At 36.5% G+C, this 20,797-nt stretch overlaps 1 protein-coding gene across 1 annotated transcript in view; it reads right to left on the bottom strand.

The window, feature by feature from the left end:
• The window catches only part of adam19a (ADAM metallopeptidase domain 19a), a 103,017-nt gene that overhangs the window by 39,231 nt on the left and 42,989 nt on the right, over positions 1-20,797 (bottom strand). Inside the window, exon 4 of the mRNA XM_016512702.1 lies at positions 3,662-3,737. Within this exon, the coding sequence (XP_016368188.1) occupies positions 3,662-3,737 (76 nt within the window). The remainder of the gene's footprint in view (positions 1-3,661; positions 3,738-20,797) is intronic.

Genomic DNA, 20,797 nt, shown 5'->3' on the forward strand with positions numbered 1-20,797 from the left:
GCCATTCTTCACCTCACCTCTTCACCTCTCAAGCTCTGTCAGGTTGGATGGGGGCAGACGCACATTTTCAGGTTTCTCCAGAAATATTTGATTGAGTTCAAGCTCAGGCTGTGGCTGGGCCACTCAGGGACATTCACAGAGTTGTCTAAAGCCACTCTTGCTGTGTTCTTAGGTCCATTGTCCTGTTGGAAGGTAAACCTTCTGCCCAGTCTGAGGTTCTGAATGCTCTGGACTGGGTTTTCATTAGGCTCTCTCTATATTTTGCTGCACTGAGCTTTTCTTCTACTCTAACAAGTCCCTCAGTCCCTGCTGCTGAAAAACAGCCCCACAGCATGAGGCTGCTACAGCCACACTTTACTTTTGGGATGGTACTCTGCAGGTGATGAGCAGAGTTGGTTTCCTTCAAACATGATGCTTAGATTTGAGGTTCATCAGACCAGAGAATATTATTTCTCACAGTCTGAGGGTCCTTTAGTTGCTTTTTTGCAAATTCTAAGTGTGTTTTCATGTGTCTTCACTGAGGAGATGATTGAATCTTGCCACACCGCTATAAAGCCCAAATCGATGTAGTGTTGCAGTGGTGTTTGTCCTTCTTTAGGTTTTTCCCATCTCCACATATGATCATGGAGCTCAACTAGAGTGACTATCAGGTTCTTGGTCACCACACCAACCAAAGCCCTTCTCCATCAGTTGCTCAGTTTGGCCAGGAGGCCAGCTCTAGGAAGAGTCCTGGTTGTTTCAAACATCTTCCATTAAGGATAACAGAGACTACATGCTTCTGTGAACCTTTAATGAAGCAGAATTTTTTCCTGAACTCCTCCCCAGATGTGTGGCTTGACACAGACCTGTCTCTGAGCTCTACAGGCAGTTCTTTTGACCTCAGGGCTTGGTTTTTGCTCTGATATGCATTATCAGCTGTTAGACCTTTTATTAAGATGTGTGTGCCTTTCCAGATCATATCCATTCAATTGAATTTGCCAAAGGTTAACTTCACTCGAAGTGTAGTGACATCTACAAGCAATATGAATGCTCCTGAGCTAAATTTTAATTGTCCCAGATAAGGGTATGAATACTTACGCAATGGAATCATTTAAGTTTTTTATTTTTAATACATTTGTAGTAATTAGTCATTTAAAGCAGTTTAGCATAAGGCAGCAATATAACAAAACGTGAAAAAAATGAAGGGGTATGAATACTTTCGCAAGGCACTGTAGAATATGGTCATACAGAATATGCGCTTTATAATTACTAATAAACAGCCAATATGTTAATAGTAGGCATGCTAATAATCAACTATTTAATAGTGAGAATTGGTCCCTAATACTAAATTGTTAACTGCATTTTTTTCTATTTCTTATTTATTTAGCTGTTTCTGTTGTTGTTTTTTGTTATCATTTTAGTTTTTTTTAAGGTTTGGGTTTAATTTTATCTAAAATTATTATTGTTATCATATACTCTCCATTATTTTTCCACAATGCAGACTGATGTGTTATTTATATATATATATATATTTTTTTTTATATATATATATATTTAAGTGTGTGTGTGTGTGTGTGTTTTGATTGAAATCAGCAGCAGTACTTCCTCTTCTTCCTGTCAGTGCTTCCTCTTGTTGTCAGTAGATCAAAACTGCGCACCATTTATTCACAGATCCATTCCACGCCATCATTTCAGGCCATCATAGGGAATATTTTCATTTCCAATAACTGGAACTAAGACATAAAACTGATTTGCTATAATGTGAAGCCTGCACACTGACAGTTTAATCTTCCCGCTGTAGGACTCATGAATATTTGATTTTCTTTGATTTGATAGGACTAAGGTTTGCTTAATGACTTTTTTTATGAAGTTATAAATACAACGCTAATTAAACCTCTGTGAGTGTGTGTGTGTGTGTGTGTGGTTACTAAAGGGGAAAAATTCCAACCTGATTATAATGTGTGGTTAACCAGCTGGCTTAGGGATCAGTCCCTTCTGTCATATTTTCCTTTTCGGATGCTGGTAGTCGAAAGAAGGAGAAATCCTCTGTGATTTTCCCTAGATTGAATTACCCCGTATATCATAACAGGGAGCGAGAGGGGTGCTGTGATCTCTGTGGTAACTAAAGCGAACTGCTCATTCCCTTCAAAAGCTCTTTGTGTGTTAGTGCCCAATGGTGAGCTGTACGCCCATCCTGTGCTGCTCACTCAAGGGGGCAGCTGGAAGCTGTTAAAAGGGCTCAAAAATAATCAGGGGTGTGACTTCACTCCCATCAACCCTTGTCAAGTCATGGAAATGCAATTACAAAGCTCAGAGCTTGTGCGGGGACTGCAAGTGGATTTGGGATCCTTCATAACAGTCAGGAAAGGCAGTTTACGGCTGAAGAAATTCGCTTGTGGTTTTGTATCCTTTTCTGGCTGATCAATAAGTCGGATTTTAGGGATGCGTGGAGCAAAACAAGACTGTTTTGCAACGAACAGACAGTGTGAAAAATCGAGCAATTGTGTCTTATATTCCGAGTCACACTTTTTGATATCGAGTCTCTCTCGTCCCTGATTGAACCCGGCACTTCACACCTCAACCACATTCAACGGAAGCACATAAGTGACAACTTTCTGCAAGAGTTAGCAATAAATTATCTGTATAAAATCTGCCTTCTGCAGCTAAAATATATCGTAATGGAACCTCCAGAGTCTTCTTTGCCCGTTAACTGAATGTTTTGCAGGAATTGAAAATAAGGAAAGAATTATTCATAACAAAAAATATCCCTACTGGCAGCATTAGACTTACTGGCTACATTGTATAAGGCTGTTTATTTGTGATTTGAGTGTTCAAGTACGCTAATAGGCCTGCTCATGTTCTCACATGTGCAAAAGACAAAGATAGCACAACATTGATAGCTGACTGAACTAAAAATTGCAGTTATGTTGCAGCATTTTATGCAATAAAATAAATATTACAGTAAGTAGAATATAATAAAAAAAAGTACCAGGAGTATTCATTATTACATTACAAAAGTAAAATGCATTACACTAATGAAAATTTTGAGGGACAATGTGTTCAACTGTTATGACATCATTGATTTATATAGTATGTAAAATATTATTTAGTTTTATTTTGGGATAAAATATGACTGAGATTTGTTTTGTAAGCACAAATTATTTATAAATTAGGGCTATCAATCTTTTTTTTTTCATGGCTCATGACATGGTACATGGCTCATTACATTATATAATCCAAGTAATTGCAAATAATCACACACCAATACTTGAGAAAAGTGATAATTTTAAGACATTCAATTATTGCAGCAGATGAAAACATTGAATGGACATTACGATATAATTTTATTTTTATATCGATATCATTATGCCCATTGCTGGTTCACAGTCCACAGCAATCTATTTTGCATTTATGGCAATTTTTTTACTGCTTTTTTAAATAGAATTAATCACACTAAACAAATGTGTTTAATTGACATGCTAATAGAACATTTAGGTTTTTAACATTCTGCTTTGTAAAATATAAATCAAGCTTTACATGTCAAGTAAATAAAACGCACTGAAACAAATACGAGAACTGAGAAAAGCAGAGACAGAGAGGAACAAAGACACAGACGCACACACGCACACACACACGCACACACACACACACACACACACACAGAGGTCTCAGTCCTGCTTACAGTGTGATTGCTGGTTTGGGTGACAGGGAGGCCATTCTCATAGTGAGTCTCAGTGAAGTCGTGACCCAGGAGCTCCCTAAGAGAGACAAAATGAAAAAACAAGCTGTCATTGTGATAGCGCTACACACAAACACATTTGGCAGAGGTTTATGCCATTTCAACAGCAATACTTTGTCTTTTCAAGCAATGCTTTGCACATTAAGATACAGAGAAAAGATAACCACACAACAACTAACCACACAATTATAATACACAGGATGAAAAATGGATATTCATTTTAAATGAGCTAAATATTATATTTAACAGTGTTTCAAATAAGTTGTGTTTACTGTAAGTGAGCATTAAAAAACAAAAAGGTAATCTAAATGTAAAAATGCAAAATGTAATATTCAATATAGGATGATAAACTACCATTCAAAGTTCAGTAAGATTTTTCCTGAAAGAAATGAACTCTTTTATTCAAGCAAGGATGAATTAAATTAATCAAAAGTGACAGTACTTTTAAGTTGTTACAAAAGGTTTCTTTTTTAAATCAATGCTGTTCTTTCTATTCATTAAAGAACCCTGAATAATGGTTTCATGAAACATGGTTTCAACAAAAACATGAAGCAGCACAACTGAAATGTAATTCAATTTTTTTGTTGAGCACCAAATCAGCAAATTAGAATTATATACATACACACATATAGACTGATACCAATACATTTCTAGTCTACAGTAATCAATATGGTATTGATAAATCATATGGCATTTACATATGTGTGTTCACATGAACATCATTTTAATCACAGACCCTCTGAAAATGATGCTCACATTCAGACGGCAGATGTCATTTTCCAGTAAAAGCCTCACACACTTCAAAGCACTGGCTCAATGAGAGAAAATAAAAACATATGATCTCAACTAGCCATCAATCCTTCTCTATCCCATCATTCCTTCAAGAAGTGAATCTTTCTTCATCACACTGTCCTCTATCGGGAAATACCAGGCTGATAAGAGGCCAGGCTTTAGCTGGAGTGTTATTGTGTGGCTTTGCAAAGGGCTGGTGGTCAGAGCCGTGATCTTGTCAGAGAGGGAGGCTATGATTAGAGCGAGGGGTGTGCAGGATGTGAGGACCGACTCTGCAATCTAGTCTATCCATCAGGGCATGCACACATAACAACACTCACACAAACACACATGCAGAGGGACACTACAACATTTATAACCATAAAGTCAAGTTGTTACATTTTTTGTGCCACTGGCTCTCTGATTATAGAGCATGACTGCAGTCCACAGCACATGCAGCATTTCCTCAACCAAGCGATGATATATGATACTTAAAGGTGAAGTGTGTAATTTCAGAGCCACTAGAGTCACTGAAACAGAATTGCAAAAATAATTACTTTTTAAAGCACACTTTCTATAACACACTCCCTGTCCACATTTGGTCAGACCAACCTGATCTCATAAAATATATACAGTACATACATACAACTATGGATTCTGGAAACACCAACTCAGTTATCTATGTTGATATTTATGGAACTTGTGAGCATAGTTGGCTAATGGCTATACTGTCCCAAACCCACCTCACTGAAACATAAGTAGACAAGTCAAACTGTACAAACTGAACAATATGTTAAAAGCACCAGTGCAATGTATTCACACTTGAATGAGTTAAATGGCATCAACAGCTTACAGTAAATTTTCTCTGCATAAACTGAGAACGTTTCTGAATACTGAAATAAAAAATACACTTCAACGCTCACTTCAGAGACTAACAATTACGATGTTTAATTCCCTCTTCTTTTCCCCACTTATATGACAGGCAGCCTATAGAAGCTAACCTTGAGAAACATCTGTGTGAAAGACATTCTTTTATTCTCAGCAGATCTGAATTCAATATCCCTTTGAGAATGATATTGCTTTTTGGGTTTTGTGCTTTTAAAATGGGTGAAGTTCTAACATGGCAGTACCGGCAAAACAGAAGAGGTAAGTCATAAGGACCACCATTTTGGAAAGAGCTGCTGAGGAGCGAGGAATAGGCTAGGAAATGAAAAAAAAAAATCTCGGAACATGCAGCGAATCAGAGTGATGACCTTTCGCATCCGACAAGAATGAAATGATGGGACATTTTCAATCTAAAGTTGGTGTGGATACCGCTGCTGAGATGGAGGAGACTGTTGTGTGTGTGTGTGTGTGTGTGTGTGCACGTGTGTCCATAACATTTCAATGAGAGAACACAGCTGGCAGTTTGATTTGTGTATTATTACTGAGAGAGCACCATTATCTGCACATTCATAAATTACCTCTACCTCTGATTTTCACACTTCATGAGACCCCAATTCCCCAAACTCCAGCCATAATAACTCTACAAGGATTGAAAAGTGCTTCATAAATGCCACAAACCCTCACTGTACTGAACTTCTCCTTTAGTCCATCACCCTGTACTTAAAATTACCACCATTTAAAAGGTAAACACTTTTTACAGCATAGTGAGAAATGCACTCTCTTTCTGTATTGCAATCAATAAACAAAACAAACCTGCCTATTAGCAATGCTTACATCCACGCATAAACACTAACCACTCGAACAAATCACTACTCGGAGCTACACACTCATTACCTCTTCCACGCTCAGCCACACTGACACAGTGGCAAACATTTGTGGGTTGTGGGGGAAAAACACACAAAGTTAATGTGATCAACAAGGCATGAGTCATTGTTTTAGTTTATGCTGGGAACTACAATGTAAGTGTTGATCTAACACCTGTTTTAACTGGCCAAATGCTGATCTTAACTGCTAAAAGAACCTGCAGGCTAAAACCTTGTGACATTTATAGCTCACTTAGGCCTTACACATCAATACATCAGTATTTTTTTGTGCAATTGTGTCCAAATCACTTTCATGGACAGATTTACTTACTTTGATGTTTAAAATCCCCAGAATAAAATTATGTGGTTCTTCTTAGATAGGTAAGCTTTGTTACTCTGAGCATTATAGGCAATAAGCACCAATATCTGTGTTTGCCAATCAGTTTATCACGAGTCAGTAATGTTTGTATAGCTGAGTTAAAGGAGACATATTATGCCCCTTTTTACAATATATAATATAAGTCTCTGGTGTCCCCAGAATGTGTCTGTGAAGTTTCAGCTCAAAATACTGCACAGCTCATTTATTATATAATTTTGAAAATGCCTATTTTGAGTGGAAGCAGAAACACGCTGTTTTTCGGGCCTGTATCTTTAAATGCAAATGAGCTGCTGCTCCCTGCCCCCTTTTCCAGAATAGAGCTGTGCCATTACAGCTCGGACCTGCTAAAAACATCTGTTTTGGTTCTGATTATCATGTTTATCGTGCCGAAATCATGCGGTTTAAACCATATTAGTTTAAACTTCTGTACACGGTTTTCTGAGTGCACACATCCGAAGCACACGGACAGAAAGCGGCTATCACAGCATGTGAGTACTAAACTAAGTTCTCATTCACACACAAGTTTACGGGTTCAAAACAACTTAAGCACTGGAGGTAATTAAATGTAAATTTGTTTAAATCATGATTTCTTGAACTGGAAATACTGGATGAACTTCAGTTTATGTATTTCCAACATAAATCCTGTCAGTGAAGTTTGCCGCATGTAAACAGTGCTTTACAATTAGTCACAGTATGTCAGGTCATCATGACAACAAAATTAAAAGATTAGATATAATTTTAATCAGTAGCCAATTCTTTTTTAACTTGTATCATAACAACATAATGTTTAATGGATTTTAACCCAGGGTGTATTTGAGTGAATTCTGTAATTTTTGCTTTTTCTGTAATAATTTATATTAAGCCACAGATGCTGTCTTGCACTGAACCCAAAACTTAAAGAGCATTGCAAGCAATAGTTTTTGATAGCTCAAATAATGTTTCAAGAGTTGGCCATTTCAAAGAATAGCTTTTAGACAAGCATAGCATACAACAATGTGCATTACTATATTGCATGCTATATATAAGGTGAAAGTTCAACCATTGGAGTGTCATTAGACAATAAGCTTCAGCAGCTCTGTTTATCCCACCTCACAGATCCCATCAGAGTGTGAGGACTGATGTGCATAATAATGTATCAGCCTTATTTTTTTTTTTTTTTGAAAAGTAGAGATAAACAATGAAATTTGTGTTGCTTTGAATTCAGTGGTGGACAGTAACGAAGTAGTTTTACTTCGTTTTATAAAGTCGTGGGGAAGTTCAGCCACAACTGGGGAAGTTGTGGCCTAATGGTTAGAGAGTCGGACTCGTAACCCAAAGGTTGCGGGTTGAAGTCTCGTACCGGCAGGGATTGTAGGTGGGGGGAGGGAATGTACAGCGCTCTCTCCCACCTTCAATACCACGACTGAGGTGCCCTTGAGCAATGCACCGAACCCCCAACTGCTCCCCGGGCGCCGCAGCAAAAAAATGGCTGCCCACTGCTCCGGGTGTGTGTTCATGGTGTGTGTGTGTGTTCACTGCTGTGTGTGTGCACTTTGGATGGGATAAATGCAGAGCACTAATTCCAAGTATGGGTCACCATACTTGGCCACATGTCACGTCACTTTTTTTTTTTTTTTTTTTTAAAGATATGCTAATATAAAATTTAATGATAAAAGTAGCCTATATAAAAGTGCAAAATAAACATTCATCTATCGGTACTTTTTACTTAAGTACATAAAAAATCAAGTACCTTTGTACTTGCACTCGAGTAAAATTGAGTACTTTTACTTTTACTGGAGTAATATTTTATTAAACGGATCTGTACTTTTACTCAAGTACTTGATTTGTATACTTCATCCACCACTTTCTGAATTTGCTTTAAGTTGCAAGGGACCTTGCTGGCTAAAATACTTGCAAGATTACACAGTCATGACATGCTTAAATGTCAGCGATGTTGGTCCATCTAAAAAAGCAATCATCACTTTGTACAAACAATGACTCCAGACTACTCTGATTGCAATGGTATTCAAGTCATCTGACCCATGGCTATTCACAATCAATGTATTTATTTGTGATAACTATGAGGCAACTGAAGTACTGCACTTAGAATCCATATTTCTATTACAACACATCTAATTCGTGTGGTTGTAGAACCAAAAGTAGCTCTAATTCCTTAAGCAATTCAGACAACCTACCCACAAACTTCCGTTTTGTACATTCCTGACATTAACAAGGAGCACTGTGGGCAATATGTATCCATAGCTCTCAGAAACCTCAAGAAAATGTGCACTCTGCCTAAATGAGCAAAAACAAATCAAGCAGACACTGGAACGGCCAAACTGTGGCAAACATCTTTGTAATGGCTGAGAAAGGGACAAAACCAGTGGGATTCAGTTAATTTATTCCTACAGTGAGAGGAAATTGTTAAAGGGTCATCTTTTCTGACCATTTAATTTCCCTCACCCCTGAAGGTCCACTTAAAATGATAGTGAAGTATTTTGCAGCAAAAAGTCATTATTTCGTTTTTCATGACCTTCTCTCTGACCCTTAGAATTAAACAAGTTGCTGAACAAATTTGGAAAAAGCTGTTTTGCAGCTTAGTTTCAATAAACAGTCTTTGTGGGCTGGGAATAAAGGTTTGAGTTCTTAAAGTTACAGTAGATTTCATAGTACGAGCTCTTTTATCTCGGAAGATAAAGGAAAAATTGATTCCTCACAATGTGACCACTTTATTTAAATATTTAATAAAAAATATAATAAAAAAACACCTTTACAATTGGGTACAATGATATAAAAATTTTGAGCTTTCTTTTAACTAATTTCACAAGGTCCCTGTGGTCACAGAACCACTGAACTAAAAACACTTATTCTTTTTTTCTCGGAATGGAAGCTAAATCACCCGTTAGTTTTGAGCAGGTAAACTCGGGCAGCAGCACAGTGGTCTGTGCAGTTCAATCAAGTGAAAGCTGAACGGCGATTCATTTCTAAGGTGGAGCCCCAGTAGGCAAAAGATAGGAGAGAGGACGGGAGCATGATTTGAGACAGACGGCCTCCCGGCAGGAGCTATGAGAGGTGCACAGGCTAGAAATTCTGGAGTCTCCAGCATTGCAGAAAACAGCCATTCAACAACATAAGTTCTCCATTCACACTAAAGACAGAAAAAAGAGCCAGTTTTAACCTTCCTCACAGTAAACAATGCATACATCTGCTATAACTGACATGCTCAAAATTTATGAAAGTGTAAAAATGTGCTTAAAGGGGTCATATGATGTTGCTAAAAAGAAAATTATTTGTCACTGCATATTGATGTGCTTCACATGCAATCTGAGTCCCAGCTTCTACATTACATTGTGCAAAGGTTGGCTGCCAAATGTAATCAAGTGCACATCCATCTGCTTCCTCCAACTAATGTAGCACATCCATCCTTTTGCTCCCACTGATGTAACACCCTCCAACAGTTATCTGACTGAATGAAAAGCTGGCATGAGAAAATGTGAGACTGTTTAGGAATCAAGCGTCGCTAAGATTATGCAATTCCTTTTAAAGATAAAGTGTGTCATTTTTTTAAATGTTCAAATACTTTCTTCTATCCTAGCTTAACATGCAGAGACAACAACATAAGCTTGAAGTCGGGTGACTTCCGTAAGAGTGTAAACACTGTATCAACTTCTGGCTTCACCAATAGTGTTATTTGAGTGGCGTTCCAAAAGTCCTAATATAAAATCCAGCAGCATGAAACAAGTGGCTGTCCATATGATTGAATCACTGAATCAATCTCTCAGCCAGTTTGTTCAAAAACATTGATTTATTCTGGAACTAAACAAATGACTGTCTTTACGAGTGAGTCACTGAATCATTCACTTAGCTGAAGTGTTCAGAAAACAGTGAATCATTCCAGTACAAAACAAGTGAGTGTTTGCATGAGTGAATCACTAAATAAATCACTCACCTAATTAATTTAAAACACTGATTCAATCAGGAATTAATTAGCATACTCTTAAAAATAGAGGTTCCAAAAGGGGGTTTTCACGGAGATGCCATAGAATATCCAGTTTTTGTTCCCCAAAGAACCTTTCAGTGAACAGTTCTTAAAAGAACATTTTTTTCTTAGTGTGAAGAACATTTTAATTATATAAAGAACCTTTTCCACCGTAAAGAACCTTTTGTGGAATGAAAAGTTTCCATGGATGGTAAAGGTTCTTTGTGGAACCATTGATACCAATAAAGCCCTCAAAATGTATGAATCATTGAATCAATCACTCAGTGGATTTGTTCAAAACACTGATTCATTCAGGAATAAAAAATTGGCTGTCTAAATGAGTGAATCGTTTACTCAACTGATTCATTCAAACACACTTAATCATTCAGAAACAATAGCTGCTACTGTTTGTTGCATGGGGATGCAGAATGGTTGATTCTGCTGTGAAAGTGCAAATATAAGGCCACTGTATATAAAAGAGCATTGTTGATTTTCACTACAATCTAGAGCTTTTTTTGTCGCAGACTTCAAACATCAAAGCATGATGAGTGTCAGTGTTCTAGCGCATGTGTTCTGTTGTCCTTTTCCTGCCTTTAATGATAATAATGTTTATGTTGATTGCTCAATCCAGATAATAGGAGACAAATTAAAAAGACAAAAATCAAAGGAAGCAGTGCTGGTCCAATTCTTCTTCTGGACATCAGACAGGGAAGAACCACACAGTACAGCTTATAAAGAAACAACGGTGAGGGTTTGTGCTGGAGGAGGCACTGAGCACAGGCGGAGATAAGTGAGTGTGAGTGTGTGTCTCATTACACTTCTATTTTCAACCACCAGAGTCTGGGTTAACTGTCCAGCGGACTTCGCCTTAGATTAATGTGCTTGTTTTATGCACAGCTGGGTTGGAGGAACAAAAAGAATTGGACTTGTCTCAGTGTGTGTATGTGTGTGTGCTTTTCTCTGAGGAAAAACAGGTGCAATTCAGCAATCAGCAGTAGAAAGAAATTACTCATAGTTCTTAGTTGAAAGGCTTTTTGAAAAATAAAAATGAGAGGCCATCTCAGGAGCAAAAGCCAGCTTATGACCACACATCTTTCCAAAACACAATAATTAATGTAAAAATACACCATTCATTTCTTTATCTGTTCACACATATGCATCACACTTCAGTTTATGGCATAATTAACAGGAATGTGTTTAGCTAATGTTTACAATATCGCATTTTGTATTAACGAGTATATACAATAATAATATAAATTATTAAAAATGATTACACAGCTCAAGTTGATTCTGACACGTCAGTTGGGACATTACAAGGTGTGTTATTCTCCATAAAACCACATAGCATACGCTCATCTGGGTATTTGTGGCTGGCGCTTCTTTCACATCTCCCATATTACACAGCTGTGCTCTCCCTCATTTCATTCAAATGCAACTACTGGCATCTTGCGCCTCAGTTATCGACTATTTACTGTAAAATGAAAACGGAGGACTTCCGTATTAACAGGCCTGCAGTAATATTTTTGAATGTCTGTCTTGTTGCCAGAAAAAAACATGTTTTGCACACTGTAATGGTTTTAAGATAATAAACAGGTAAGATTTTAAAATGCTTTCTTCTCAAACAACAGTTTGTCGTCAAGTTTATTTATGTGGTAAAAAAGTGTTTGTTAGGAATTGCTTTCCTTAGCAGAAGCTTTGTGTTTAAAGAGCTAATAAAATATTTCAACTCAAATCAATATTTTGTGTCTAATTATTTACTTAAGTGGCTTAAGTAAACCACTTAGCTGTGTAAAAAGCCCTGATTCAATCCGCTTTGCGTCAGGGTCCTGAACAAGATAGATAGATAGATAGATAGATAGGGAAACCTGCTTTTTTCAAATTGCACCTTATTTATATTTTTGCTTGGTTACGGTGGGTACTAACAGGTGTGTGCAGGATGTTTGTTTGATGAATGTGAGTAGGTGTGAAACTTGGGTTAGCAGAAGATGAAACCTTATCTGCCACTAAAGATGTACCACAACCCAGGATGTGTAACCGACTCTGAGAGGTTTATGCAGTTAAAAGTGGGACTCTCATAGTCAGTAAGGTGTTAAATCTTCAAGGAGCATCAGTATTATTCACATAAATGTAGAGTGTTTAGTATGCAACAAACCCCCAAACGTAAGTGTTAACTCATCCCATACAATTTGTCCTACAGACATGAATAATACCGCAAATTGTGTTTTGTTGAATAGGGGTGTTTACTACTGTTATTATCAAACTGACAACTTTCACAAGGAGAAAAAAAAACATTCACTGAAGGTGGGATTTCAGTCATATCTAGAAAGCAGAATATAAAATGACTAGAACACCACCTGACAACGCCTAACATCCCAGAACACCCTGATAGCCACAAATCAACAAATAAAAAACAAACAGTTAGAATAGGATTGGAACCACAGAGCAACACTCTGGCAACCACTTAATGGTGACAGATAAAAAAATATATATCTAGTTTAGTTGCAGTAAAGTTCACAGTTTTCAAGGTTACTCAGATTGTGCAAGACTGACAACGCAGCTATCTCTGAGCTTATTTTACTTTTTAAAACAAGTATAGACTGACTACCTTTTTTACAGTAAGATTTTAAGACGCGAAACATGTGACACTCAAAAAGCTGCTCATGAATAGCATTTTCTTTTCTTTCAGAGCGCAGAAGATTAACCACCAGCATCTCTCATGATCCAATCATCATCCAAAAGACTATAAATTGTCAAAGAGATTCACAACTATCAATTCATTCACTATCAAAGCATGCCATAATTGCGGTCAAGGTCAAGATGGTGCGACATACCGGATTTTAGCTTTATGTATTCTGCAGTCTGCAACTCCTTTTATTTTCTTCCTGTCTGAAAAACTGAAGGTGTTTACAGTTTTGAAAACGCTGGACTGAAAGTGCGGCAGTAAGAACAGCAGAGGTCACAACACAGGGGAGATGACTGCTTTGTGTTTTATTGTTCATCTGAGAGGAATGAGACTTTACAAACAATGTAAAGGCAATCAGGTAGTGAACAGTCTAGAGCAGGGGGTCAAAAATTAGCAGACTGCGGTCCAAATCATTCCTCATGAATTAGTATAATTAAAAATAAACATATACTGCAGACAGAAAACAAGAGACTTGCTGATTGTCATGACAACAGAGAGCCACCTCTAGCACAATGTCTATACTGGAAGTAAGCAGCGTGTTGCGACTCGACAAAACTAGATCAGTCTAATTATAATGAATAGAGCTGCCTGCTATGCCGCTTCATTTACCTCCACCTGACTTGAATAAATTTGTTTTATTTGAATAAAAATATTAAATTTTTATATTTTAAAAATGTGTTTTGCTTTGTGTGTTTTGCTCCTCTAAAATGGTCCATGAAGATTAAACTTTAATACTAGTGGATTTCCTTTGAAGTACACAATGGCATACCTATTAGAAAAAAACAGAAACACTTTACAATAAAGTTCTATTTGTTATCATTAGTTCACTACAATGTTTAACTGGAGACACATGACAAATAATGCGTTCTAAAATCACCCCAAAATATTCATCTAGTTGGAGGATATCAAACATGTAGCATGTTTGATATCTTCCAACTAGATGCAATCACAGTCTGAAGCTAAAATAGCAAATCATATATTACACAATATTTTGTGAAATCTGTCAATCTGCAGACTTGCTCTGACTTTCAGCAACTAGCGTTGACTTTTCAAGGCTGTAATTTGAGGCAAAAGTTACGTAGTGTATTCAAGCCTACAGTTTACATTAATTCCAACATTTATTAACACAAAAAAACATTTACTAATGCAAAAAAAAATGGGGGTGGGGGAGCTGGGTAACACTTTAGTATTGGCAGTTTATTCGTACTTATAAAGCACATATTCTGCATGACCATATTCTACAGCCCTAATCCTACCCAATACCTAAACTTCCTAACTATTAATAAGCAGCAAATTAGTAGTTTTTGAGGCAAAAGTCATAGTTAATGGTTTGTTAATGACGAGAATTGGACCTTAAAATAAAGTGTGACCAAAAGTTGTATCTGTTCATATTATTTAACGGGCCTGAGCTAACATGAACTAACAGTTGTATTTTTTATTAATTAACATTATCAACAATTAATAAATACTGAAACAAACGTATTGTTCATTGTTAATGTTAATTAACTAAATAATAGGACCTTATTGTAAAGTGTTACCGAAATAACTTTTTAAGGTAACAACTGCAGTGTTTTACAGTCTGTTGACTTAGTATGTCTTACAAAGTACTATTGTTGCCCAGCTTGAAAATGTACAAGTATGCAAACTGATACCTAGCCTGTGATGGTCCTTACATTTGATCCTCATGTTAAAACATTACTCTCATTTGAAGGTTTTTAGGGACAGTGTACATAAAATCAGCTGTGTGTGTGGACGAGAGCCAGAGAGAGAGAGAGACTGTGGCCCACTGACCTACTGAGGGCACAAAATTCCTTGCCCTTTAAAAGCGGCACCATCTGTTACCAATCACCTCATTCAAACCAGCAGTACTGTACTAGACTGAGAGAGAGAAGGAGAGAGGGAAAACAAAGGAAATAGGGGGATGGGCACAGAGAGGAGGCAACAAAGATCATCTGAGAACGTATAAGTGACAGAGAAAGAAGGCCGAGATGCAGAGAGAAAAACAGAGTGAGGGAAGAGAAAGAAAGAATATATCCTTCATTGTGTACATTTGTCTGGGGTTAAGTGACTCGAGACGTGGCAAGATATTTGGGGGCAAGTTGGGGGCTATAAATATTTCAGTGCTAACAATAAATGACAGACGCTCAACTGTATGCCCGTTGGCTTCTTGCTAACACCAACACAGCCAAATAAGGACTGTACTTCAACACTGCACTGCTTACACTTCTCACTAAAAGATCTGCCAAAGATGAACCAAGTTTCAGGAAGTGAAACTTCAGTCACACTGATGGCATTAGGTCAGAAACACACTCATACACACGTATGGAAATTCTTATCCAGTACATAGCCCCATTGTACATATACAGGTGCATCTCAATAAATTAGAATGTCGTGGAAAAGTTCATTTATTTCAGTAATTCAACTCAAATTGTGAAACTCGTGTATTAAATAAATTCAATGCACACAGACTGAAGTAGTTTAAATCTTTGGTTCTTTTAATTGTGGAGACAGTTTACTCTAGAAATGAAAATTGAGTCATCAGTTAATCACCACAGCCTAAATTCTGGTCTTTTTCATATAAAGCTATTCAGAGACTTGGAATATAACATGTTTTATTGTTATTTTGAAGCATGACATCTTCAGCTCTCATTCACTTTTATTATATATGGAAAAGATTTACCACAATAAGACCTTTTCTGCCATGAGAGCAAGAGCAGTGTTTTTTTTTTTTGTTAAATAAAGTAGTTAGTAGTTTTTGTAATTTAAATAAAAACTGAAATTAAATCAAACATAAATGATATATGAATAACTTAAAGATAAAAATCTTAAATGTACATTAAAATGGTCATATTTGCAACTAACTGAAATAAAGTTTAAGTTAATTAAATTGCTAAAACTAAAACTCAAATAAAAATAAAGCAAAATACAAATATTTATAGAAACTAAAAAATTGAAAAACACATAAAATCACTAAAACAAACTAAACATTTTAATAAAAACGGAAAATATAAAGATAAAAGGTCATCGAAATATTAGTAGATACTATAATAGAATCAGAATCAGAATCAGAATGAGCTTTATTGCCAGGTATGTTTACACATACGAGGAATTTGTTTTCGTGACAGAAGCTTCCACAGTGTAAATAGTTGATTATTATAGCTGTAATAGTAGGCCTATATACAGTAAATAATACTAAAATAACACTACAAGACAGTAAACTGTTTACAGTATTGCCCACTATAGTCATATTTGTGCTAGAATCGAATAAAATGTGTAGTTCACATGAGTGTTTTGCATCTAAATATGCTTCAAAAACATTACAATGAAAAGCACTAATTTGACTGGAAAGTTCAACAGTAAGACCTCCATGAGTTTGGAAACACTACATTCTGACACTATAACATGGGGCTAAATATTGGCAGGAAAAAACCTATAATGCAAAGCAGCTGTTTAGAGCTGCCATCACTCCATCTCATTCAATTTTAACATCTAAGTCGCTCTCGATATCAAACTGCTATTTCCTCCAGCTTGTTCCCGCTACATGTGACAGTCACATTAAATACGGCAATAACAGCAATATTTCCACTGTAATCAGTGAGCATTACGAGCGCTCATCTCTGAACTAAACGCAAATATGGAATCATCACTCTCAATTATATTTTCAGAGCAGACTGAAGAGGGAAGGCTTACTTAATCTTGAGTATGCATGAGAGAGCAGATTACACAAACACTGGCTGCTTCTCAGGAAGAGAACAAAACAAGCCTTCTGCAGATGGGACTGCAGGGCAGAGAATCCGAGAAATGCATCAGGGTGAATCAGAGTGGTGTTTAGCAGCATGCGACCGTTCTCATGGCTGCAGATGGCATTCATAAATGCATAATAACATCATGCACAATTTAGCTCTGTGTCTAATTGCGAAAGAATGTTAGGCTCTTGCGAGAAGTTGTTTTTCTAAGAACTCAGCTGCTCAATGCAGTTCTGGTTAGCACCTATGCAAGCAGAAGCTGTGACATCCTTCTTTCAAAGCATAGCTTATCTGGTGAAAAGTTAGACTCATGTTTTTCAATATTAGAAACCTGTACCTCAATAGACTTGCTGACAGTTAAAAAATAACCCTTGGGGGCTGTACTTAATAAAAAATAAATTTGAATCGTTAATAATAAAAGCACACCCAATTCAAGAAACCTGACAGATTGATAGCAGAGTATTTACATTACATTTGTACATTGCTGTTATAACCTACCTGTTGATATAAACAACTAAAATAAATCTCTACAAAATAATCAAATAAATAAAGTAAGTATGTACAGTAGGTGTCACTATTTTAATGTTTTTACTTATTGTCCATTCAAATTCTGAGTGTATGAAGCAGGAATGACAGCACTTTATTGATATTAAATTAAATTACCTTTATTTAACCAGGAGAAAAGAACCATTTTTAGGGTTTGTTGTAAACCCCGATTTTTAAACTTCTGCGATTAATTCAGCACAAATTGCTAAAAACGTAACAAATTTAAATAAAAATAATAAAAATAAACACTTATTCCATACTAAACTGCAGGAAGCTTTTCTTTAGGAATTGTGATTTACACTTTTACACTGCAAAGAAAACTGTAACACTTATGGTGTGAGGCTGTGAAAACAGTGAAATGTTGAAAGACAAACATAAAAAAAAAAGAAAAGAAAACAGCACAGACTGAACGCAAGAAAGTGTCCTGTGTTAATGGACCATACTCTGCCTCTGACAGATTGACAAATTGAATATGATGGGTTTTTATGTTCAATGATATGAAAATAAAACAAACTATTTATTGACTTAAACAAAACATAAAGTCTTAAAGTCCCCCTAAATTCACTAATTTTATCTCATCTTAGAACTCATCTTTGATAATCAAAATGACATGTTGAAACATTTCCCATGAAAATAATTTCTTCCTTAAAATGGCGTGAATATATCTCGAACCCCTTCCTTGGTGTACGCAGAACTATGAATATGCAAATTTCTCCCTGCCTTTACTCAATCCCACAACTCGGACTACCTCCACTTTCACTCAGTTAAGAAGTCTTAATGCTACACAACGGCAAATGGGAATGGTGGATTAATTCAGCTATATACGTTTGAACCAGAAACTGATACCAAAGAAGAGGAAGAGCAAATTATACAGGATCATCCACAAGTCAATGTATCAGAATGGTAATGTATTTTATGTATCGCTCTCTACAAAGTCAGGCGTGTAACGATAACTGATATCATTAGCCTTTGGCTTGCCTACATTATCAAACAGCTAATGATATGAAAAGCCCCACCAAAGTCAATGGTTACACGAGTCAACAGGATTGGTTACACTTTTGTGATGGTAAGAAACAAGGGCTGTTTCAAACTGCATTTTTAAGGAGAAAATGTTCAGCAATTATTTAGAGGCTTACATATGATTAGTCATACATGTGATTCATTTGATTAAAAATTTAATTTGATTGACCTCCCTAGTTATTAGTGATACCATGACACCTCTGGCAAGGTTTTAAAAGTTCATGAGTTATGACTGTGTTGAATTATACAGACAGCTGTTGGCTTAATCCCGAACATATGCTGCATTTCCAGAAATTATTATTTTTTTAAATATCATATCCTCTGGGATGAATACATTAAAACATTCATAACAAAATATGTAGGTCAATCACTTCGGCTCTTGGGAGTTCAACTACCACCGGATCTGAACCACAACCACCTGTTTGGACTCTTCATCTCCCTTTTCATGTTCTTTTCAGCTCTCTATCCTCTGTCTCCTTATCACCGCTCTCCATGCCCTAAACCCCTCTCGTCCTCCATGCTTCTTTATCCTTTCTCCTTCACACCATCAGTTTATACTTCTCAAACACATTCCCGCTCACACTCTCTCCAATCATTCTTTCCTTCCAGTTTCTCTCTCTCATATTAGGCAATATAAACTCTAATAATCTCTTTCACCCCTGATACACCATGATCTCCTTCAGTCTCTCTCTAAAATGCTCATTAGATGACATAAATGCAACCTTTTCACAAACCACTTGACCTTAAAAGAGACCACAGACCACTCTGCAATGTCATTGCTTAAAACGAGATGACTGACATAATCACTGTAGTACCTTAAAATACCAAATGTTAAAGGACAAACTTCTGCATAATTCAGTTTAAAATGTAATTAAAATATGTGGTAAGATCCTCCACAGTAGAGATTAAAACTCATTACTCCAGGTTATAAACACTGCCTAAAGCATGCCTGTCATCCGCCTGTATCTGCTCATTCACTCTCTTTAAACTGTCTCTCAGCCTTTCAGTTAAATACCAGCTCAGATGCAAACACACACAAACATGCTCATTTACATCACAAATAGCTTGGCTATTTCTTATTGTCATTTGCAGAATGAGAGACTCTAACTTTGTTATTCTCATAGAGACAAAAAATGTGGGATAGAAGAGCTGTATGCAATACACAATAGAGCTGTTCAAGAACCATTCAAAATATGCCTACATCTTCACTTAGAAAATGATTTCTAAAACGCTTCCATATAAGGGAAAAATATGCCTGGAGGTTTTTATGGTCACGTTTTGGATCACACGTAATACAACACAGCCATAAGACTGGTGACCTTTAACCCCAGCTGACAGAGGTCAGAATGGCAGTCTAAAGTTGACCTTTACTAATGTTTTAAAATGACTTCAGGGTTAAACCACCAAAATTGCCTATGCCAATTCTGTCGATCTGTTTACTCAACTTTTTATTGAAGAGGATAGAGTATTAGAGCTGCACAACACATACTTGATGAAAAAGTGTTACAGCATTTCATTCAAATTTACTTCTATGCTATCATTTTGTATTTTGTAGCACATTTTCTTTTTTTCTTTTCTGATGCTTTTATAAATTCATTTAAATAAGTCTACAGTATTATCAGTTCTCTTATATTAGTAACAACAACCAGTCCAAAGTGACGTTAAAACAGTCTCATCCACAGATGCGGTTTTTTTTGCACTTCCATTTGCTGTGTTGCTGCGTTGACCAACATAAAGCTGCTTGGTGTATAAAAGTAACTTAAGTTAGCTGTGCTTCATTCATTGCTACACTATTGGCAATGCAATTGACCTTTTATCTGCAAAATTTCACTAATGTGACTTGAACACTGCAAGGTGTACACACAATGTAAATAGGAGATTCACTGTACTATTTACATTATACATTGATTATAATGGCAACCTTTGCAAGAATTCACAACTTGATGGGTCAGTGAGCTCGGCTTTGTATTTCATACTACTAAAAGGGCCAGTGAGGGTTGTCTTGGTTACTGAAATATAAACAGCAATAAAATAATCCAGGGGGACACAGATCTCTGCTTGCTATGACATTCGGTTTCCAAATACAAAATAAGTGCGTTATAATATATAAATTCTATAATTATTCTGCCCTATGGTGCACAGAAAAATAGGTGTGCTTCTTTTAAAATGGCCCTTTTTACAAACCAAACACCTTCTGCCCTTTCAGTTTCTGTATGCTCTGCTTCCTG

This window comes from Sinocyclocheilus rhinocerous, unplaced genomic scaffold (assembly GCF_001515625.1).
Source record: "Sinocyclocheilus rhinocerous isolate Xijiao unplaced genomic scaffold, SAMN03320098_v1.1 scaffold611, whole genome shotgun sequence".
In the NCBI taxonomy this organism is placed as follows: Eukaryota; Metazoa; Chordata; class Actinopteri; order Cypriniformes; family Cyprinidae; genus Sinocyclocheilus; species Sinocyclocheilus rhinocerous.